The 24,026-nt window shown below is 43.3% G+C and overlaps 2 protein-coding genes across 3 annotated transcripts in view; one reads left to right on the forward strand and one right to left on the reverse strand.

Moving 5' to 3' along the window:
- Positions 1 to 24,026, forward strand: part of LOC106568787 (protein sidekick-2) — an 823,574-nt gene that overhangs the window by 301,868 nt on the left and 497,680 nt on the right. The window lies entirely within an intron of this gene.
- Positions 17,013 to 19,382, reverse strand: LOC106593940 (uncharacterized). The gene is made up of 3 exons (XM_014185315.2): positions 19,162 to 19,382; positions 17,765 to 18,774; positions 17,013 to 17,561 (listed from the first exon to the last, which is right to left on the reverse strand). Exons 2-3 carry the CDS (start codon positions 18,687 to 18,689, stop codon positions 17,383 to 17,385), a joined length of 1,104 nt encoding a protein of 367 aa, XP_014040790.2. The 5' UTR covers positions 18,690 to 18,774; positions 19,162 to 19,382; the 3' UTR covers positions 17,013 to 17,382.

Genomic DNA, 24,026 nt, shown 5'->3' on the forward strand with positions numbered 1-24,026 from the left:
GCTGTCCTGAGGCTCTGTGCGGTTGGTTTGGGTTAGTTAACTGAGCCTCTGAACCAGCTGGCTGAGTGATGTCCTGAGGCTCTGTGCGGTTGGTTTGGGTTAGTTGGGTCGCTTGTTTTTAGATGGTTGTAATGTGATGTCTCTTTTTGTTCTGTTCTAATGAGGGGGTTTTGGCCCAGTTCTGCTCTACATGCGTTATTTTGAGTTTTTCTTTGTATTTGCAGTACAGTCTTTCAAAACTCTATATGCAGTATTTCAGTTAGATGTTTGTCCCATTTGGTAAATTCGTTATTAGAGTGTGGACCTCGTACTTTGCTGCCATATAGAACAATTGGTTCTACTGCTGACATTTTCAGCAGATTCTAATTGGAATGTTCCTTCTATTGGCATAGAATGCTCTTCTTGCTTTGTCTCTCAGCTCGTTCACAGCCATGTGAAAGCTACCTGTGTTGCTGATATTTAGTCACTCTCTCTCCTCTGTGTGAAGCAGAGTGGTGGAGGGAGGGTGTGATATAATGATACAATGCAATGTGGAACACCACATCTCTCAACTGTAAACGCGAACAAGCTGTCTCTGTCTCTGTCTGTGATTCTGACAGAGCTGGGAAAGAGAGAACTCCATGATGGCATCATGATCCATCAGCAGTAATAGAGTTAAGTACAGCCCACTCTCTCTCTCTCTGACATTCAAAACGCATAACTTTATGGATGAACTGATGTTCAAAACTCATAACTTTATGTATTAACTGATGTTCAAAACTCAATACTTTATTAGTTAACTGATGTTCAAAACGCATAACTTTATGGTTTAACTGATGTTCAAAACAAATAACTTTATTAGTTAACTGATGTTCAAAACGTATAGTTGTATTGGTTAACTGATGTTGAAAACTCAATACTTTATTAGTTAACTGTCATGGTTGTCGAAAGGAGCAGACCAAAGTGCAGCGTGGTTGTAGTTCCACATTTTATTACATCCGTGAAACTTTGCAATACATAAATAACTGAAATGACAAAACAAACCGTGACACAGAGAGAAACAAACACTACTCAAAATATAATAACCCATAAGACCCAGGAATAAAAACCCCTACTTAAATATGATCTCCAATTAGAGACAATGAGGACCAGCTTCCTCCAATTGGAGATCAACCCCCAAAAAAACATAGAAATAAAAAAACATAGAACAAAACACCCCCTGTCACGCCCTGACCTACTCTACCATAGAAAATACTTACTATGGTCAGGCCGTGACATTAACTGATGTTCAAAATGTATAATTTTATTGGTTAACTGATTGTCAGGTGCGTCGTAAAAGGTGGACCAAAAAGCAGCGGGTATATGAATACTCATCTTCTTTATTAGAAGAAAAAAAACTAAACAAAACACCTATACAAAAACAACGACGAAAAACAGTTTGTGGTGGCTAATTTCTGCATTACCAAATGAGGAGAGTTACAAACACACCAGTCTGAGTTAAACTACATCTTTAATACTTAAGATACTTTGGCAAAAGCACTTGACCTTCAATAATGTACTCTCAAATGAACCATTGAATAAGGTGATTACACAATGGCTACTGAGATCTTTATAGCAAGATCCACCCCCTTTTGACATGACAAACCACAGATAGTTAGGAACGGTTCACAAAGAAAGACTGTTTACTTTAGAGAGGAGTATCTAGATAGCATTTGCTATAAATTATTGTTCAGTTTGATCCCTAATGACGAGGTTCTAATCTCGTCCCTGGTACTTCATAGAACAAAAACACCATTTCATCCAATGGCATATATCAATTGTCAACTCTAGATTCTCCCATCTCAAGCAAACCCCCTCTTGACCCCACTCCTGGACAGGCTCACTGGGGGGAGTGAGCCTCTTGGCCATATACTATCACAGGATAAGTGCGAGATCTAAGAGAGGACATACAATGTTCCCAGACACTGCCATAAACCTCCCCACAAGGAAAAGGAGGGAGTGACTTGCTCACAGACATTGTGGAGACAAGTCATTGGTTCCCCATTAATCACGCCATCCCTTCACATGGTTTAAGAATAGGTAAAGACACTTTCACATATAAAAGACAAGTCTGACCTCTCTCCTCTCTTGGCCCCAAGTGACTGAGCCCCAGCTAAGGGAAACGTGCAACTGAAACATACCAGAGTCCAAAGCACACTTTCTAATGACAAGTATCTCACATAAGCATATTATACTAATAAAACATCTTAATCATCTATGTTACCCAACTATTTCTGATTCATCCACCACAAGTTCTGTAAGGCTCACAGCTATACACGGAACAACTACCCACAAAACCCATGGAAAAAACACCCCTACTAAATAGGACCTTCATTTAGAGGCAATGAGGAACAGCTGCCTCCAATTGAAGGTCAGCTCAATAAACTAAACATAGAAATATAAGAACTAGAACAAACATAGAAATATATTAACATAGATCATAACCCAAAACCCCCCGAAAAACACAAAACAAACACACCCCTGCCACGTCCTGACCAACTACAATAACAAAATGACCCCTTTTCTGGTCAGGACGTGACACTGATGTTCAAAACGTATAATTTTATTGGTTAACTGATGTTCAAGACGTATAATTGTATTGGTTAACTGATGTTCAAAACTTATAATTTTATTAGTTAACTGATGTTCAAAACTCAAAACTTTATTAGTTAACTGATGTTCAAAACTCAAAACTTTATTAGTTAACTGATGTTCAAAACTTATAATTTTATTGGCTATTAACTGATGTTCAAACATATAATTTTATTGGTTAACTGATGTTCAAGACGTATAATTGTATTGGTTAACTGATGTTCAAAACTTATAATTTTATTAGTTAACTGATGTTCAAAACTCAAAACTTTATTAGTTAACTGATGTTCAAAACTTATAATTTTATTAGTTAACTGATGTTCAAAACTCAAAACTTTATTAGTTAACTGATGTTCAAAACTTATAATTTTATTGGCTATTAACTGATGTTCAAACATATAATTTTATTGGTTAACTTATGTTCAAAACGTATAATTTTATTGGCTAACTGTATTGCTCTGAATGTATTTCACTCTGGATAAGAGCATCTGCTAAATGACTCAAATGTCAAATGTGATCAATGTTTTGATCCACACATATAGTGTCCTACAGAGTAAGTGTCTGAGGCCTTACTTTGCCTAACCAAGGACCTGTTAGCCTGAAACATTCCAACGATGGGAACCACTCCAGGTACACTGGAGGATTGATGTAGACACAGGGGCATGTAGTGTGGCGTGTGGGAAGAGACTAATGTTTGGTTGATCCTGGCTGTCTATAAACTTAACAGTGGACAGGACCTCCAGAGGTAGCCTAGGTTCCCTACAGGAGGCAGTCCAGTAGACAGACAGTATTCATGTCTATGTGTGCACAGGGTCACATTAATTGGTTGGCTTGTTGCCGACCAGGGGCCGGGCGGACTGTTGCTGCTCCTCTGAGGGCTGTGCTGTGTTCCCTGTTCCCTGCCAAACCCTACACTTTTCTCTATGCTAGCTAGCTAATTAAGATCTTGTATATTACACACATCATGTCCCTAGGTAGTACTGACGATCCCCTGGTTCTGGAGGGAGGGAGGGGTAGAGGTAGAGAGATGGAGGGAAAGATGGAGAAGGAGGGAGGAGAGAACAGAGAGAACTGGGTAGAGAGAGAATGACATAGAGCGAGCAGAGTTCTAGAAAGAGATAGAGGAGAGATAGGAGAGAAAGAGAACAGGAGTAGAATGACAGAAACAGAGGATAGTAGAGGTAAAGAAGACAGGCAGGCAGGCAGGCAGAGGATAGTAGAGGGCAAGGAGACAGACAGACAGACAGACAGACAGACAGACAGGCAGACAGGCAGGCAGGCAGGCAGGCTGGCAGGCAGAGGATAGTAGAGGGCAAGGAGACAGACAGGCAGACAGACAGGCAGGCAGACAGGCAGGCAGAGAGACAGACAAACACAGACAGACAGAGGATAGTAGAAGTCAAGAAGACAGACAGACAGACAGACAGACAGACAGACAGACAGACAGACAGACAGACAGACAGACAGACAGACAGACAGACAGACAGACAGACAGACAGACAGACAGACAGACAGACAGACAGACAGACAGACAGACAGAGGATAGTAGGAGTCAAGAAGACAGACAAACAGACAGACAGACAGAGGATAGTAGAAGCCAAGAAGACAGACAGACAGACAGACAGACAGACAGACAGACAGACAGACAGACAGACAGAGGATAGTAGAAGTCAAGAAGACAGACAAACAGACAGACAGACAGAGGATAGTAGAAGTCAAGAAGACAGACAGACAGACAGACAGACAGACAGACAGACAGACAGACAGACAGACAGACAGACAGACAGACAGACAGACAGACAGACAGACAGACAGACAGACAGACAGACAGACAGACAGACAGACAGACAGACAGACAGACAGACAGACAGAGGATAGTAGAAGTCAAGAAGACAGACAGACAGACAGACGATAGTAGAAGTCAAGAAGTCAAGAAGACAGACAGACAGACAGACAGACAGACAGACAGACAGACAGACAGACAGACAGACAGACAGACAGACAGACAGACAGACAGACAGACAGACAGACAGACTAGAAGGAGAGGAGAAAGGGAGAGACACAGCATAGGGACTATTAGACAGACGGACAGGGACTGTTAGAAACATGGACAGGGACTATTAGACAGACGGACAGGACTGTTAGACAGACGGACAGGGACTATTAGAGAGACGGACAGGGTCTATTAGACAGATGGACAGGGACTGTTAGACAGACGGACAGGACTGTTAGACAGGGTCTATTAGACAGACGGACAGGGACTATTAGACAGACGGACAGGGACTATTAGACAGACGGACAGGGACTATTAGACAGGGACTATTAGACAGCCGGACAGGACTGTTAGACAGACGGACAGGACTGTTAGACAGACGGACAGGGACTATTAGACAGACGGACAGGGACTATTAGACAGACGGACAGGGACTGTTAGACAGACGGACAGGGACTGTTAGACAGACGGACAGGGACTATTAGACAGACGGACAGGGACTATAAGACAGACGGACAGGGACTGTTAAACAGACGGACAGGGACTGTTACACAGATGGACAGGACTGTTAGACAGATGGACAGGGTCTATTAGACAGACGGACAGGGACTATTAGACAGACGGACAGGGTCTATTAGACAGACGGACAGGGACTATTAGACAGACGGACAGGGACTATTAGACCGGCTGAAAAATTGTAGAAAGGTAAGGCTGAAGGACTGTAGAAAGGTAATGCTGAAGGACTGTAGAAAGGTAAGGCTGAAGGACTGTAGACAGGTAAGGCTGAAGGACTGTAGACAGGTAAGGCTGAAGGACTGTGGAAAGGTATAGGCTGAAGGACTGTAGAAAGGTAAGGCTGAAGGACTGTAGACAGGTAAGGCTGAAGGACTGTGGAAAGGTATAGGCTGAAGGACTGTAGACAGGTAAGGCTGAAGGACTGTAGACAGGTAAGGCTGAAGGACTGTAGACAGGTAAGGCTGAAGGACTGTAGACAGGTAAGGCTGAAGGACTGTAGAAAGGTATAGGCTGAAGGACTGTAGAAAGGTAAGGCTGAAGGACTGTAGAAAGGTAAGGCTGAAGGACTGTAGAAAGGTAAGGCTGAAGGATTGTAGACAGGTATAGCTGAAGGATTGTAGACAGGTAAGGCTGAAGGACTGTAGACAGGTAAGGCTGAAGGACTGTAGAAAGGTAATGCTGAAGGACTGTAGACAGGTAAGGCTGAAGGACTGTAGAAAGGTAAGGCTGAAGGACTGTAGAAAGGTAATGCTGAAGGACTGTAGACAGGTAAGGCTGAAGAATTGTAGAAAGGTAAGGCTGAAGGACTGTTGACAGGTAAGGCTGAAGGACTGTGGAAAGGTATAGGCTGAAGGACTGTAGACAGGTAAGGCTGAAGGACTGTAGAAAGGTAAGGCTGAAGGACTGTAGAAAGGTAAGGCTGAAGGACTGTAGACAGGTAAGGCTGAAGGACTGTAGAAAGGTAAGGCTGAAGGACTGTAGAAAGGTAAGGCTGAAGGACTGTAGACAGGTAAGGCTGAAGGACTGTAGAAAGGTAAGGCTGAAGGACTGTAGACAGGTAAGGCTGAAGGACTGTAGAAAGGTAAGGCTGAAGGACTGTAGAAAGGTAAGGCTGAAAGATTGTAGACAGGTAAGGCTGAAGGACTGTAGACAGGTAAGGCTGAAGGACTGTAGACAGGTAAGGCTGAAGGACTGTAGAAAAGTAAGGCTGAAGGACTGTAGACAGGTAAGGCTGAAGGACTGTAGACAGGTAAGGCTGAAAGACTGTATACAGGTAAGGCTGAAGGACTGTAGAAAAGTAAGGCTGAAGGACTGTAGACAGGTAAAGCTGAAGGACTGTAGAAAGGTAAGGCTGAAGGACTGTAGACAGGTAAGGCTGAAGGACTGTAGAAAGGTAAGGCTGAAGGACTGTAGAAAAGTAAGGCTGAAGGACTGTAGACAGGTAAGGCTGAAGGACTGTAGAAAAGTAAGGCTGAAGGACTGTAGACAGGTAAGGCTGAAGGATTGTAGACAGGTAAGGCTGAAGGACTGTAGAAAGGTAAGGCTGAAGGACTGTAGAAAGGTAAGGCTGAAGGACTGTAGACAGGTAAGGCTGAAGGACTGTAGACAGGTAAGGCTGAAGGACTGTAGAAAGGTAAGGCTGAAGGACTGTAGACAGGTAAGGCTGAAGGACTGTGGAAAGGTATAGGCTGAAGGACTGTAGACAGGTAAGGCTGAAGGACTGTAGACAGGTAAGGCTGAAGGACTGTAGACAGGTAAGGCTGAAGGACTGTAGACAGGTAAGGCTGAAGGACTGTAGACAGGTAAGGCTGAAGGACTGTAGAAAGGTATAGGCTGAAGGACTGTAGAAAGGTACGGCTGAAGGACTGTAGAAAGGTAAGGCTGAAGGACTGTAGAAAGGTAAGGCTGAAGGATTGTAGACAGGTATAGCTGAAGGATTGTAGACAGGTAAGGCTGAAGGACTGTAGACAGGTAAGGCTGAAGGACTGTAGAAAGGTGATGCTGAAGGACTGTAGACAGGTAAGGCTGAAGGACTGTAGAAAGGTAAGGCTGAAGGACTGTAGAAAGGTAATGCTGAAGGACTGTAGACAGGTAAGGCTGAAGAATTGTAGAAAGGTAAGGCTGAAGGACTGTAGAAAGGTAAGGCTGAAGGACTGTAGAAAGGTAAGGCTGAAGGACTGTAGAAAGGTAAGGCTGAAGGATTGTAGACAGGTATAGCTGAAGGATTGTAGACAGGTAAGGCTGAAGGACTGTAGACAGGTAAGGCTGAAGGACTGTAGAAAGGTAATGCTGAAGGACTGTAGACAGGTAAGGCTGAAGGACTGTAGAAAGGTAAGGCTGAAGGACTGTAGAAAGGTAATGCTGAAGGACTGTAGACAGGTAAGGCTGAAGAATTGTAGAAAGGTAAGGCTGAAGGACTGTTGACAGGTAAGGCTGAAGGACTGTGGAAAGGTATAGGCTGAAGGACTGTAGACAGGTAAGGCTGAAGGACTGTAGAAAGGTAAGGCTGAAGGACTGTAGAAAGGTAAGGCTGAAGGACTGTAGACAGGTAAGGCTGAAGGACTGTAGAAAGGTAAGGCTGAAGGACTGTAGAAAGGTAAGGCTGAAGGACTGTAGACAGGTAAGGCTGAAGGACTGTAGAAAGGTAAGGCTGAAGGACTGTAGACAGGTAAGGCTGAAGGACTGTAGAAAGGTAAGGCTGAAGGACTGTAGAAAGGTAAGGCTGAAAGATTGTAGACAGGTAAGGCTGAAGGACTGTAGACAGGTAAGGCTGAAGGACTGTAGACAGGTAAGGCTGAAGGACTGTAGAAAAGTAAGGCTGAAGGACTGTAGACAGGTAAGGCTGAAGGACTGTAGACAGGTAAGGCTGAAGGACTGTAGAAAGGTAAGGCTGAAAGACTGTATACAGGTAAGGCTGAAGGACTGTAGAAAAGTAAGGCTGAAGGACTGTAGACAGGTAAAGCTGAAGGACTGTAGAAAGGTAAGGCTGAAGGACTGTAGACAGGTAAGGCTGAAGGACTGTAGAAAGGTAAGGCTGAAGGACTGTAGAAAAGTAAGGCTGAAGGACTGTAGACAGGTAAGGCTGAAGGACTGTAGAAAAGTAAGGCTGAAGGACTGTAGACAGGTAAGGCTGAAGGATTGTAGACAGGTAAGGCTGAAGGACTGTAGAAAGGTAAGGCTGAAGGACTGTAGAAAGGTAAGGCTGAAGGACTGTAGACAGGTAAGGCTGAAGGACTGTAGACAGGTAAGGCTGAAGGACTGTAGAAAGGTAAGGCTGAAGGACTGTAGACAGGTAAGGCTGAAGGACTGTGGAAAGGTATAGGCTGAAGGACTGTAGACAGGTAAGGCTGAAGGACTGTAGACAGGTAAGGCTGAAGGACTGTAGACAGGTAAGGCTGAAGGACTGTAGACAGGTAAGGCTGAAGGACTGTAGACAGGTAAGGCTGAAGGACTGTAGAAAGGTATAGGCTGAAGGACTGTAGAAAGGTACGGCTGAAGGACTGTAGAAAGGTAATGCTGAAGGACTGTAGAAAGGTAAGGCTGAAGGATTGTAGACAGGTATAGCTGAAGGATTGTAGACAGGTAAGGCTGAAGGACTGTAGACAGGTAAGGCTGAAGGACTGTAGAAAGGTGATGCTGAAGGACTGTAGACAGGTAAGGCTGAAGGACTGTAGAAAGGTAAGGCTGAAGGACTGTAGAAAGGTAATGCTGAAGGACTGTAGACAGGTAAGGCTGAAGAATTGTAGAAAGGTAAGGCTGAAGGACTGTTGACAGGTAAGGCTGAAGGACTGTGGAAAGGTATAGGCTGAAGGACTGTAGACAGGTAAGGCTGAAGGACTGTAGAAAGGTAAGGCTGAAGGACTGTAGAAAGGTAAGGCTGAAGGACTGTAGACAGGTAAGGCTGAAGGACTGTAGAAAGGTAAGGCTGAAGGACTGTAGAAAGGTAAGGCTGAAGGACTGTAGACAGGTAAGGCTGAAGGACTGTAGAAAGGTAAGGCTGAAGGACTGTAGACAGGTAAGGCTGAAGGACTGTAGAAAGGTAAGGCTGAAGGACTGTAGAAAGGTAAGGCTGAAAGATTGTAGACAGGTAAGGCTGAAGGACTGTAGACAGGTAAGGCTGAAGGACTGTAGACAGGTAAGGCTGAAGGACTGTAGAAAAGTAAGGCTGAAGGACTGTAGACAGGTAAGGCTGAAGGACTGTAGACAGGTAAGGCTGAAGGACTGTAGAAAGGTAAGGCTGAAGGACTGTATACAGGTAAGGCTGAAGGACTGTAGAAAAGTAAGGCTGAAGGACTGTAGACAGGTAAAGCTGAAGGACTGTAGAAAGGTAAGGCTGAAGGACTGTAGACAGGTAAGGCTGAAGGACTGTAGAAAGGTAAGGCTGAAGGACTGTAGAAAAGTAAGGCTGAAGGACTGTAGACAGGTAAGGCTGAAGGATTGTAGACAGGTAAGGCTGAAGGACTGTAGAAAGGTAAGGCTGAAGGACTGTAGAAAAGTAAGGCTGAAGGACTGTAGAAAGGTTAGGCTGAAGGACTGTAGACAGGTAAGGCTGAAGGACTGTAGACAGGTAAGGCTGAATGACTGTATACAGGTAAGGCTGAAGGACTGTAGACAGGTAAGGCTGAAGGACTGTAGACAGGTAAGGCTGAAGGACTGTAGAAAAGTAAGGCTGAAGGACTGTAGACAGGTAAGGCTGAAGGATTGTAGACAGGTAAGGCTGAAGGACTGTAGAAAGGTAAGGCTGAAGGACTGTAGAAAGGTAAGGCTGAAGGACTGTAGACAGGTAAGGCTGAAGGACTGTAGACAGGTAAGGCTGAAGGACTGTAGAAAGGTAAGGCTGAAGGACTGTAGACAGGTAAGGCTGAAGGACTGTGGAAAGGTATAGGCTGAAGGACTGTAGACAGGTAAGGCTGAAGGACTGTAGACAGGTAAGGCTGAAGGACTGTAGACAGGTAAGGCTGAAGGACTGTAGACAGGTAAGGCTGAAGGACTGTAGAAAGGTATAGGCTGAAGGACTGTAGAAAGGTACGGCTGAAGGACTGTAGAAAGGTAAGGCTGAAGGACTGTAGAAAGGTAAGGCTGAAGGATTGTAGACAGGTATAGCTGAAGGATTGTAGACAGGTAAGGCTGAAGGACTGTAGACAGGTAAGGCTGAAGGACTGTAGAAAGGTGATGCTGAAGGACTGTAGACAGGTAAGGCTGAAGGACTGTAGAAAGGTAAGGCTGAAGGACTGTAGAAAGGTAATGCTGAAGGACTGTAGACAGGTAAGGCTGAAGAATTGTAGAAAGGTAAGGCTGAAGGACTGTAGAAAGGTAAGGCTGAAGGACTGTAGAAAGGTAAGGCTGAAGGACTGTAGAAAGGTAAGGCTGAAGGATTGTAGACAGGTATAGCTGAAGGATTGTAGACAGGTAAGGCTGAAGGACTGTAGACAGGTAAGGCTGAAGGACTGTAGAAAGGTAATGCTGAAGGACTGTAGACAGGTAAGGCTGAAGGACTGTAGAAAGGTAAGGCTGAAGGACTGTAGAAAGGTAATGCTGAAGGACTGTAGACATGTAAGGCTGAAGAATTGTAGAAAGGTAAGGCTGAAGGACTGTTGACAGGTAAGGCTGAAGGACTGTGGAAAGGTATAGGCTGAAGGACTGTAGACAGGTAAGGCTGAAGGACTGTAGAAAGGTAAGGCTGAAGGACTGTAGAAAGGTAAGGCTGAAGGACTGTAGACAGGTAAGGCTGAAGGACTGTAGAAAGGTAAGGCTGAAGGACTGTAGAAAGGTAAGGCTGAAGGACTGTAGACAGGTAAGGCTGAAGGACTGTAGAAAGGTAAGGCTGAAGGACTGTAGACAGGTAAGGCTGAAGGACTGTAGAAAGGTAAGGCTGAAGGACTGTAGAAAGGTAAGGCTGAAAGATTGTAGACAGGTAAGGCTGAAGGACTGTAGACAGGTAAGGCTGAAGGACTGTAGACAGGTAAGGCTGAAGGACTGTAGAAAAGTAAGGCTGAAGGACTGTAGACAGGTAAGGCTGAAGGACTGTAGACAGGTAAGGCTGAAGGACTGTAGAAAGGTAAGGCTGAAAGACTGTATACAGGTAAGGCTGAAGGACTGTAGAAAAGTAAGGCTGAAGGACTGTAGACAGGTAAAGCTGAAGGACTGTAGAAAGGTAAGGCTGAAGGACTGTAGACAGGTAAGGCTGAAGGACTGTAGAAAGGTAAGGCTGAAGGACTGTAGAAAAGTAAGGCTGAAGGACTGTAGACAGGTAAGGCTGAAGGACTGTAGAAAAGTAAGGCTGAAGGACTGTAGACAGGTAAGGCTGAAGGATTGTAGACAGGTAAGGCTGAAGGACTGTAGAAAGGTAAGGCTGAAGGACTGTAGAAAGGTAAGGCTGAAGGACTGTAGACAGGTAAGGCTGAAGGACTGTAGACAGGTAAGGCTGAAGGACTGTAGAAAGGTAAGGCTGAAGGACTGTAGACAGGTAAGGCTGAAGGACTGTGGAAAGGTATAGGCTGAAGGACTGTAGACAGGTAAGGCTGAAGGACTGTAGACAGGTAAGGCTGAAGGACTGTAGACAGGTAAGGCTGAAGGACTGTAGACAGGTAAGGCTGAAGGACTGTAGACAGGTAAGGCTGAAGGACTGTAGAAAGGTATAGGCTGAAGGACTGTAGAAAGGTACGGCTGAAGGACTGTAGAAAGGTAAGGCTGAAGGACTGTAGAAAGGTAAGGCTGAAGGATTGTAGACAGGTATAGCTGAAGGATTGTAGACAGGTAAGGCTGAAGGACTGTAGACAGGTAAGGCTGAAGGACTGTAGAAAGGTGATGCTGAAGGACTGTAGACAGGTAAGGCTGAAGGACTGTAGAAAGGTAAGGCTGAAGGACTGTAGAAAGGTAATGCTGAAGGACTGTAGACAGGTAAGGCTGAAGAATTGTAGAAAGGTAAGGCTGAAGGACTGTTGACAGGTAAGGCTGAAGGACTGTGGAAAGGTATAGGCTGAAGGACTGTAGACAGGTAAGGCTGAAGGACTGTAGAAAGGTAAGGCTGAAGGACTGTAGAAAGGTAAGGCTGAAGGACTGTAGACAGGTAAGGCTGAAGGACTGTAGAAAGGTAAGGCTGAAGGACTGTAGAAAGGTAAGGCTGAAGGACTGTAGACAGGTAAGGCTGAAGGACTGTAGAAAGGTAAGGCTGAAGGACTGTAGACAGGTAAGGCTGAAGGACTGTAGAAAGGTAAGGCTGAAGGACTGTAGAAAGGTAAGGCTGAAAGATTGTAGACAGGTAAGGCTGAAGGACTGTAGACAGGTAAGGCTGAAGGACTGTAGACAGGTAAGGCTGAAGGACTGTAGAAAAGTAAGGCTGAAGGACTGTAGACAGGTAAGGCTGAAGGACTGTAGACAGGTAAGGCTGAAGGACTGTAGAAAGGTAAGGCTGAAGGACTGTATACAGGTAAGGCTGAAGGACTGTAGAAAAGTAAGGCTGAAGGACTGTAGACAGGTAAAGCTGAAGGACTGTAGAAAGGTAAGGCTGAAGGACTGTAGACAGGTAAGGCTGAAGGACTGTAGAAAGGTAAGGCTGAAGGACTGTAGAAAAGTAAGGCTGAAGGACTGTAGACAGGTAAGGCTGAAGGATTGTAGACAGGTAAGGCTGAAGGACTGTAGAAAGGTAAGGCTGAAGGACTGTAGAAAAGTAAGGCTGAAGGACTGTAGAAAGGTTAGGCTGAAGGACTGTAGACAGGTAAGGCTGAAGGACTGTAGACAGGTAAGGCTGAATGACTGTATACAGGTAAGGCTGAAGGACTGTAGACAGGTAAGGCTGAAGGACTGTAGACAGGTAAGGCTGAAGGACTGTAGACAGGTAAGGCTGAAGGACTGTAGACAGGTAAGGCTGAAGGACTGTAGAAAAGTAAGGCTGAAGGACTGTAGACAGGTAAGGCTGAAGGACTGTAGAAAGGTAAGGCTGAAGGACTGTAGAAAAGTAAGGCTGAAGGACTGTAGACAGGTAAAGCTGAAGGACTGTAGAAAGGTAAGGCTGAAGGACTGTAGACAGGTAAGGCTGAAGGACTGTAGAAAAGTAAGGCTGAAGGACTGTAGACAGGTAAGGCTGAAGGACTGTAGAAAGGTAAGGCTGAAGGACTGTAGAAAAGTAAGGCTGAAGGACTGTAGACAGGTAAAGCTGAAGGACTGTATACAGGTAAGGCTGAAGGACTGTAGACAGGTAAGGCTGAAGGACTGTAGACAGGTAAGGCTGAAGGACTGAGTCAATTAATCCAAAGCAGGACCTGTCTCTAGTGTTCCTGTGGTGTTTTGACATGAAGCTATAGTGTTTTTGTGCTGTGGTGTTGAGTGTCTTTGACTGCTTCCTCAATGCTGTTGTCTCGGTAATTCAATGTGGTTGGTCATTGGCTGCCTGTAGGATGCTGTTGTCTGAGATGCTGTTGTCTAGGTAATTCAATGTGGCTGGTCATTGGCTGCCTATCGGATGCTGTTGTCTAAGTAATTCAACGTGGCTGGTCATTGGCTGCCTGTCGGATGCTGTTGCCTAAGATGCTGTTGTCTAAGTAATTCAATGTGGCTGGTCATTGACTGGTCTGGCCTCCTGCTCTGCTCAGTCTCCCAAGCTCATTCCTAATCAAATCCTCATTGGTTAGTGTGTGTGTGTGTGTGTCACCAAGCCAAGAAATGTAGATTTAATTAAGAGTGAGGAGGCCAACACACGCGCGCACACACACACACACACACACACACACACACACACACACACACACACACACACACACACACACACACACACACACACACACACACACACACACATTAGTTGATTGGATGCAGTCTGTAATTGTGTTGGAGTTGCATGACGCGCTGTCCTGGGGGTGTGTGTGGGGGGGGGCGTGATCAGAAAAGCAACGCTGTGCTACATTACACCACAATTAATCACATCAATTACACAGTTATTAACCTCATATAAACCTGTTCTCATACAGCCGCATGCGTGTGTGTGCGTGTGTGTGTGCTACAGTGTTTCATCCATACACAGGAGCATCTAACAACAGTCTCTTTGACCATAAAGCCATATTTCACCAATACTGTAGGTTTTTAGACCAGAGAAACTTTTAATTCCAGGATTTGTCTTTAAATATCATCCATTCAGAAGCTTATACTTTTGCATGAAGTCTTTCTTGACCTTAACACTTTAAGGTCTTTCTTGACCCTACCAGTCAGAAGTTTGGACACAACTACTCATTCAAGGATTTTCCTTTATTTTTTTACTATTTTCTACATTGTAGAATAATAGTGAAGACATCAAAACTATGAAATAACACACACAGAATCATGTAGTAACCAAAAAAGTGTTAAACAAATCAAAATATATTTTAGATTTTAGATTCTTCAAGGTAACCTCCATTTGCTTTGATGACAGCTTTGCACACTCTTGGCATTCTCTCAACCAGCTTCACCTGGAATGCTTTTCCAACAGTCTTGAAGGAGTTCCTGTCACGCCCTGACCATAGAGAGCCCTCTGGGTTCTCTATGGTGTTGTAGGTCAGGGTGTGACTAGGGGGGTGTTCTAGTTTTCCTATATCTATGTTTGTTGTATGGTTCCCAATTAGAGGCAGCTGATTGTCGTTGTCTCTAATTGGGGATCATACTTAAGTTCTCCATTGTTCCCACCTGGGTTGTGGGATATTGTTTTTGTGTTGTGCATGTTGCATCACTGCTTTCACGTTTCGTTGTTGGTTTATTGTTTTTTCTCGAAGTTTGACTGAAAATAAAAGATGTGGAACTCAACACACGCTGCGCCTTGGTCCACTCCTTATGACGATCGTGACAGTTCCCACATATGCTGAGCACTTGTTGGCTGCTTTTCCTTCACTCTGCGGTCCAACTCATCCCAAACCATCTCAATTAGGTTGGGGTTGGGTGATTGTGGAGGTCAAGTCATCTGATGCAGCACTCCATCACTCTCCTTGGTCAAATAGCCCTTACACAGCCTGGAGGTGTGTTGAGTCCTTGTCCTGTTGAAAAACAAGTGAATAGTCCCGCTAAGCGCAAACCAGATGGGATGGCGTATCGCTGCAGAATGCTGTGGTAGCCATGCTGGTTTAGTGTGCCTTGAATTCTAAATAAATCACTGACAGTATCACCAGCAAAGCACCCTCACACCATCACACTTCCTCCTCCATGCTTCACTGTGGGAACCACACATACGGAGATCATCCGTTCACCTACTCTGCGTCTCACAAAGACACTGCGGATGGAACCAAAAATCTCAAATTCTCATCTGACCAAAGGACAGATTTCCACCGGTCTAATGTGCATTGCTCATGTTTCTTGGCACAAGCAAATCTCTTCTTCTTATTGGTGTCCTTTAGTAGTGGTTCCTTTGCAGCACTTCAACCATGAAGGCCTGATTCACACAGTCTCCTCTGAACAGTTGATGTTGAGATGTGTCTGTTACTTGAACTCTGTGAAGCATTTATTTGGACTGCAATTTTTGAGGCTGGTAACTCTAATGAACATATCCTCTGCAGCAGAGGTAACTCTGGGTCTTCCTTTCCTGTGGCAGTCCTCATGAGAGCCAGTTTCAGCATAGCGCTTGATGTTTTTTGCGACTGCACTTGAAGAAACTTTCTTGAAATGTTCTGCATTGACTGATCTTCATGGCAAAACCCTGAGACATTTTCTGACAGGAAGTGGATACCTGATGTGTTGTATTACCTTTAAACCTATCCCATTGAAAAACACAGGGGCTGAGGAATATTTTGGCACTTCCTATTGCTTCCACTAGATGTCACCAGCCTTTACAAAGTGTTTTGAGTCTTCTGGAGGGAGATCTGACCGAACAAGAGCCATGGAACGATGATGTCCCATTAGACACCTGGCGCGCGAGTTCATGTTGGGTACCCTCGTTCCAATACGTTATAAAAGAGTATGCATTCGTCCACCTTGAATATTATTCATGTTCTGGTTAAAAAAGGCCCTAATGATTTATGCTATACAACGTTTGACATGTTTGAACGAACGTAAATATATTTTTTCCCCTCGTTCATGACGAGAAGTCCGGCTGGCTTAGATCATACTACAGACGAAGAACCATATATGTGACAATTTTTCCATTTTAAGATAATCAGTTATTTTTATATTATTAATTGTGTGTACCACATTAGGTGTTTTATGGTTGACAAATAATTCACCATACTCATATCTTCCAACAACAATTGATATTTTTTTGTTATTTCAAAAAATACTTTTTTTATTGCCGTTTTAATTTTTAGAATGTGGAAGAACAGTATATCTCCAGTGATGATTTCAGTTTGTGGAAGAACAGTATATGTGACATTTTGCATGACACTTGTAAGATGTCCTTTTTAACACCTGATATGATGTTTTAAGTACTTTCAAGTGCAGATGCCCTTCATGTAAATAACTTAAATGCAATATGTAGTTAATTCATTTAATGGAGGTTCATTTAAAGGTGGTCTATCAACTTTAGCACTGATGACTTTTCTTAAAAGTTGAGTCATGAAATCTTAGTCTCATTTAAAATGAAGCCCTCAATGTGAACATACCATAGAATAACTACAAAAATAGAATTCAATCAAAAGAAGCACAACTTCTACATATCAAATATGGATCAATGTCATGTGCCAATATGCAGGTCCCTAAGGTCAATATTACAAAACGTTCAGAAACCCATTCTCTTTGCGTTTAACACTATGATCAGCAATTAAGTTTTGAATTGCGTTAAACCCATGCTAAAGGCAAGAAATGTCCTGTACTGAGGTGACAGCAGTAAATAAGTATTAACTGCTTAGAGTTGATGCTAAATGTTGTGACAGAGAGACGTACTGTGTATTGTAATGAATAACAAAAGGGAATCAAGATCAAATGAATACTCACATACTGTATGTGATGACTTGTTTGTTTTTAATTAATTCAGATTTAAAAAAGGTTCAAATGATCACACACAAAATCATTCTCAACAGAACACATTGTACATAACATTTTCTACACTAGGAACAACATCTTAAAATTAAATTAATTCAATATATTGTGCTGGTTGAAATCATACACAAATTGATTCACATAGAAAATTCCTACAATAGGGGTGACATGTTTTCTGAAATGTATTCAGATTCAACATACTATACAGGTTCAGGGGATCATAAACTCACAGAAAAAACGGTTAATTATGTAGCTTGGTTTAACATCAAATTATTCACTCTGCAGTGATTTATAAAAAGAGCGTGCAGCAGCTGGCAAGTAGTTGAGCATGGTCATCAGATCTTGGTACTTGTTTTTTTGATGGGCAGAGGACTCTCATATGCTCTAGGGTAGTGGCTTGCAAAATAGGGAGGTTGAGGTGTAGCTCCTTGTTTTGGTTTGGAGATCAGCCACGATTTCCATCCCTCAAATAGACTGTGGCTCTGTCTGGCGTACAGATTCCAAGGATCCTCAACTGAAATTACAACAGAAACATTTTAAGTTCCTGACATCAATAAACAACTTTCACAGTCAAGCACTAGGATATTTTATTGTTAGAACAACATGTTGCATGTTGATGATGAATGTTAGTAAACTATTCTCTGTGCAATACCTGTGATATACTGTCATCGGATCTTACAATGAGCCAATGTTTGCGATCGATTCCTTTCCCAATACCTGTGACTTTTAACCACCTCACTGAGGTGATCTGTAGTCCAGCTGGTCGCTTGAGGACAGAATCTGGAAGGTGCCTGAAGTCTTCACATTGCATCCTCATCACCTTGAATGGTTTTGCTGGTTGTGCTTCAAGTATCATCTTTGAAACATCATCAGGTGTATGAAGGACTGACACCTTGCGCCTCTTCTCAATGGTGGCAAAAGATCGATCACAAGGAAGAAAAGAATGACCAGAGACCATGAACTTCTGTTCAACTTGGGTAAAGTAACCCATAGAGATGAGCATCGACATCAGATTGAGCATCCGCCAGTTGTTATTCTGCCCACAGCATCTGTCACTGAAGATGATCAACTTGCGCACCTCTGGTTTGGGGAGTGGCGTGAATTTTGTCTTCACCCACTTCAATATGCAGCTTGCTACCTCAATGGAACCTCGGTGTGCAATCCCCTCATGCCAAACACACATGTATGCAGGATCTTCTTTTCCAAGTTCCTGGATGCAAAGGTTAAAATTTGACAGCTGCCGCTGGTAGTAGACATTGGAGTGGGTCAGATTAGGGGTGTACATCACCCCCTGTAGATCCACAGAAATGACATGGCAGTCAGCATTGGCTTTAGCCCACTCAGTGTCACTTTGAAGCTGTGTGTAGGCCTTTTCGGCTTTTCGATGGTGCAACTCACTTTCAACTGCAATCTTCCTCTTCTCCTCTTCAGATGTTGCTGCTGACATCTTAGTGAAGAATGCGTCACATTTGCCACAGGTGTCACTCCTGGGTTGGCCGAAATTGAGACTCTGCTGTTTGAAAATGTCCCTATAAACCCAGAATTTTGCAGATGATGTGGTATTCTTCTCTTTGTAGAGTCGGTACATTCGCAACAAATTCAGATCAGGGCTGAGGTATTCTCTGTGTACATCCCCCTTCATCCGAGAGTAGTGGTTCTGGGTTCTTGGGAAAGATAAAATGTGCTCCTTGATGCCCTCTTTCACTGTAGCATGTATCCGATGTGGCCTGTAAGGAGACAACAAGATGTTGTTGAACTTGTATTCTCTCAATGGTCTAGGGACCTGCCTTAGAGTGCAACTGTGTCGCTATAACCGGGGTACAAATCCCGGTCACGCCATTGCCGTTTGTGGCCGGGGGGGTCCTGTAGGGCGGCGAGAATTAGGCCAGTGCCGTCCGGTGGGAGGGGGAAGGTAATCGGCACTCAGTCCTCAATGCTCAGGTTGTAGTTGGACAGCTTAATTACCATCATTTTGTTTAAAAGTAATAAACATTTTTATATTTTTGTTTCAGAATTCGCTATTCATCCATTCGATACTCTATGTTAATGTTTAGAAGATTGTTTAGAGCACTGCTATAGTGAAATAATCCAGGCTGGAATCCATAGCGCATTACCTATTGCTATGCTTCCCTCTTCCATCTTCTAAAGGAGACCTAGCCTCAGTAGCCTGATCTGGAGACCCTGCAACCTCACCTGCCTCAGCTTGAACTCCTAACTTTTCCTGAACAACCTGACCAAAACAATTACATTTCAATTAGCAGGTTCTAAAAAAACGAGTACAAAGAATACAATATGTTTGTAATTGATATTCATATAGACATTAATTCATATTTTCACTTGCCTGAAGACGGCTGTTGGTTAGCTGGAACACAGACATGAAAGTGACCTTGCACACATTCAATCTCTGGCCTGCTTGCTGTACATGGTATTTGAAGGTTTGTTTCCGTCGTTTGTTCTCCTTTGTATCCTCAGGTTTACGTCTCCGTTTCACCTCATGCTGCAATAAAAATTGACAATGATAAATTCAGAATTTAATATACTGTAGCACATTCAGGGTATTGCTTGATCAGGACCTCCATCTTTCACACACTCCCAACCTATACACAGAATGAGTTTGTGTTGCACCATTGTGTAACACTGCACTTTTAGAGTTAACGTTAATGTACGTATCATTACTGTCAAAGTTAAACTATGCAAGTGTTCAATATAGCTATTATAATAATAATAGGAGTTTTGTCCTATTTCTAACCTGTTCTAAGCCGGAGAGAATCAACGCTTGTTGTTTCTCGTATGGGACAGTGTAGAAAGTGTTGAACAGATGCAGCTTGCGCTCATCAGTCAACTTTCCACAATCCTTTCTGCACGTAGTGGAACACGCTCTTCCCTGCAGGATACAGTGTAACGTTACATATAACTAGCTAGCTACTGTAGCCATGTCGAATCATCCGGTGGATGGAGAAAAAGTAGCTAGCTATGTTTCTTCTATAATCTAGCAATAACATTTGTAACGATAATGTATAAGTTAGTAGCCAACGAACTTTAGCTAATATGTTTTCTCTATAGTTACAAATTAGACAACCCAGAACATACATGTTAGTTACTGTACTCAATAGCTAGCTAGCTAGATTGTTTGATATACGGTTCTTCCACATACCTCTTTTGGACAGCTTTTTCCAGTTTTTTCTTGACCCTTACGATTTGTATAGGGTTTTCTCGCATCCCGTAAGATCTTCCTTTGCCTGTCTTTCCATTCTTTTAGTTTAGTTTTACGTTTCTTTCCCACATTTCGGCGATTTTCATCAGCAACAGAAAAGTTGTGCGCTTGTCCGTCCATTCTGAGTGGTGCACATAAACGGTTATTCCACGAGAGCCTATCTTTAAATTTAAAAATATTGTTAATTAGCGCGTGGAAAGCTTGTGAAACCGGTTCACTATAGAAAAAGGGTGTCCAATAACGATTTTTCATGTATATCTCTTTTTTTTGAAAAATGTCACATATATGGTTCTTCGTCTGTAGGATTCAAATGATGAGCTTTTTTGAACAAAACTACATTCGTTATGGACCTGTGATACCTGGAAGTGACATCTGATGAAGAGAATCAAAGGTAATGGATTATTTACATAGTATTTTCGATTTTAGATCTTCCCAACATGACGTCTAGTCTGTATCGCAACGCGTATTTTTCTGGGCGCAGTGCTCAGATTATTGCAAAGTGTGATTTCCCAGTAAGGTTATTTTTAAATCTGGCAAGTTGATTGCGTTCAAGAGATGTAAATCTATAATTCTTTAAATGACAATATAATATTTTACCAATGTTTTCTAATTTTAATTATTTAATTTGTGACGCTGACTTGACTGCCGGTTATTGGAGGGAAACGATTTCCTCAACATCAATGCCATAGTAAAACGCTGTTTTTGGATATAAATATGAACTTGATAGAACTAAAAATGCATGCATTGTCTAACATAATGTCCTAGGAGTGTCATCTGATGGAGATTGTAAAAGGTTAGTGCATCATTTTAGCTGGTTTTATGGTTTTGGTTACCCTGTCTTCGAATTGACAAAACATTACACACAACTCTTGTAAATGTACTGTCCTAACATACTCTAAATGTATGCTTTCGCCGTAAAACCTTTTTGAAATCGTAAAACGTGGTTAGATTAAGGAGATGTTTATCTTTCAAAGGGTGTAAAATAGTTGTATGTTTGAAAAATTTGAATTTTGACATTTATTTGGATTCAAATTTGCCGCTCTTGAAATGCACCTGCTGTTGATGGAGTGCACCACGGGTGGCACGCTAGCGTCCCACCTAGCCCATAGAGGTTAAAGTAATGATGGACTGTTGTTTCTCTTTGCATATTTGAGCTATTCTTGCCATAATATGGACTTCGAATTTTACAAATAGGGCTGTATTCTCTGTACCACCCCTACCTTGTCACAACACATTTACATTTTAGTCATTTAGCAGACACTCTTATCCAGAGCGACTTACAGTAGAGTGCATACATTTTATTACATTTTTTTTTTTTAATACTGATCCCCCGTGGGAATCGAACCCACAACCCTGGCGTACCAACTGAGCTACCAACTGAGCTACAGGGGACATCAACACAACTCAAAGGCACACCTGTTAATTGAAATGCATTCCATGTGACTACGTCATGAAGCTGGTTTAGAGAATTTCAAGAGTGTGCAAAAGCTCTCATCAAGGCAAAGGGTGTGTCACGCCCTGACCATAGAGAGCCCTCGGTGTTCTCTATGGTGTTTTAGGTCAGGGCATGACTAGGGGGGTTCTAGGTATTGTATGTTGGTGTGTGAGTATGGTTCCCAATTGGAGGCAGCTGAATGTCATTGCCTCTAATTGGGGATCATACTTAGTGTGTTCCTTTTCCCACCTGCGATGGGGGATATTGTTTCGTTTAGTGCTTATGTGCGTTACGTACTGCACGTTCGTTTATTTGTTGTTTGAAGTTTCACCTTAATAAATATGTGGAACTCTACGCATGCTGCGCCTTGGTCCACTAATTTCTACAACGAACGTGACAGAATATCCCACCACTACAGGACCAAGCAGCGTGCCATGGAGGAAAAGGAAAGCTGGAAATGATGATTCCATATGTGTTATTTCATAGTTTTGATGTCTTCACTATTATTCTACAATGTAGAAAATAGTAAAAAGAAAGAAAAACCCTTGAATGAGTATGTGTCCAAACTGTTGACTGGTACTGTACATCTGGCAGGGTTGGGGTCAATTCCATTTCAATTCAGTCAATTCAGGAAATTAATTGAAATTCCAATAACCCTTCTTTATGAAATGAAATTGATCCCAACCCTGAAATCTAGTTTGTTTTCATGGCCTCTGCTCATCCAAGCTCATCATCACCTCTTGAACTGTTTCAAATATCTAGCTAGGTCCTGTAACAACATTCCATCTAATCATCACCTCTAGAACTGTTTCAAATATCTAGCTAGGTCCTGTAACAACATTCCATCTCATCATCACCTCTAGAACTGTTTCAAATATCTAGCTAGGTCCTGTAACAACATTCCATCTCATCATCACCTCTAGAACTGTTTCAAATATCTAGCTAGGTCCTGTAACAACATTCCATCTCATCATCACCTCTAGAACTGTTTCAAATATCTAGCTAGGTCCTGTAACAACATTCCATCTCATCATCACCTCTAGAACTGTTTCAAATATCTAGCTAGGTCCTGTAACAACATTCCATCTCATCATCACCTCAGAACTGTTTCAAATATCTAGCTAGGTCCTGTAACAACATTCCATCTCATCATCACCTCTAGAACTGTTTCAAATATCTAGCTAGGTCCTGTAACAACATTCCATCTCATCATGACCTCAGAACTCAGAACTGAGACTGATACATGGAGCCATTACTTTAAATGAATATGGAGGGTTGGAGGGTGTGTGTATGTGTGTGTGTGTGTGTTTGTGTGTGTATGTGTATTACTGTAAATTAATATGGGAGTATAGTTATCTAGGTGGGTGACTCTGCTCCCCCTCACTCACTCCCTCCCTCCCAACCCCTACTCTGTCCTGCCTGTCTCTCAATCTCTCAGTCCTGGGCTGGTTGTTGGTTCTGTTCTAATGGGGTCCTGTCTGTCTCTCAATCGCTCAGTCCTGGGCTGGTTGTTGGTTCTGTTCTAATGGGGTCCTGTCTGTCTCAGTCTCTCAGTCCTGGGCTGGTTGTTGGTTCTGTTCTAATGGGGTCCTGTCTGTCTCAGTCTCTCAGTCCTGGGCTGGTTGTTGGTTCTGTTCTAATGGGGTCCTGTCTGTCTCAGTCTCTCAGTCCTGGGCTGGTTGTTGGTTCTGTTCTAATGGGGTCCTGTCTGTCTCAGTCTCTCAGTACTGGGCTGGTTGTTGGTTCTGTTCTAATGGGGTCCTGTCTGTCTCAGTCTCTCAGTCCTGGGCTGGTTGTTGGTTCTGTTCTAATGGGGTCCTGTCTGTCTCAGTCTCTCAGTCCTGGGCTGGTTGTTGGTTCTGTTCTAATGGGGTCCTGTCTGTCTCAGTCTCTCAGTCCTGGGCTGGTTGTTGGTTCTGTTCTAATGGGGTCCTGTCTGTCTCAGTCTCTCAGTACTGGGCTGGTTGTTGGTTCTGTTCTAATGGGGTCCTGTCTGTCTCAGTCTCTCAGTCCTGGGCTGGTTGTTGGTTCTGTTCTAATGGGGTCCTGTCTGTCTCAGTCTCTCAGTCATGGGCTGGTTGTTGGTTCTGTTCTGATGGGGTCCTTCACCTTGCAGGCTGACGGAGGGGAACCCTCTCCACCTCTACTTCTCCACTCTCCCCCCCTCTTTCCCCTGCCTCCCCTCTCTCTTCCTCTCTTCTCCCACCTCCTGTCTCCCCCGCTCTAGCTGATGGAGTGTAAATCGGCAGGGTGCCTGTTGTCACGGTGACAGCAGCACGGTGATAGAGTGACAGATCAGGCTGACCTTCCGAGGGGATGTGTTTGTGTAT

This window comes from Salmo salar, chromosome ssa03 (genome assembly GCF_905237065.1).
Source record: "Salmo salar chromosome ssa03, Ssal_v3.1, whole genome shotgun sequence".
Lineage (NCBI taxonomy): Eukaryota > Metazoa > Chordata > Actinopteri > Salmoniformes > Salmonidae > Salmo > Salmo salar.

What these genes read in the sequence shown, in the direction of transcription:
- LOC106593940 (XM_014185315.2), bottom strand. Translation starts at nt 18,689, where the DNA reads ATGAAGGGGGATGTACACAGAGAATACCTCAGCCCTGATCTGAATTTG. An exon ending in GAGGTGGTTAAAAGTCACAG is followed by an intron (nt 17,562 to 17,764) that starts GTATTGGGAAAG and finishes TTGTAATTTCAG; the next exon opens with TTGAGGATCCTTGGAATCTG.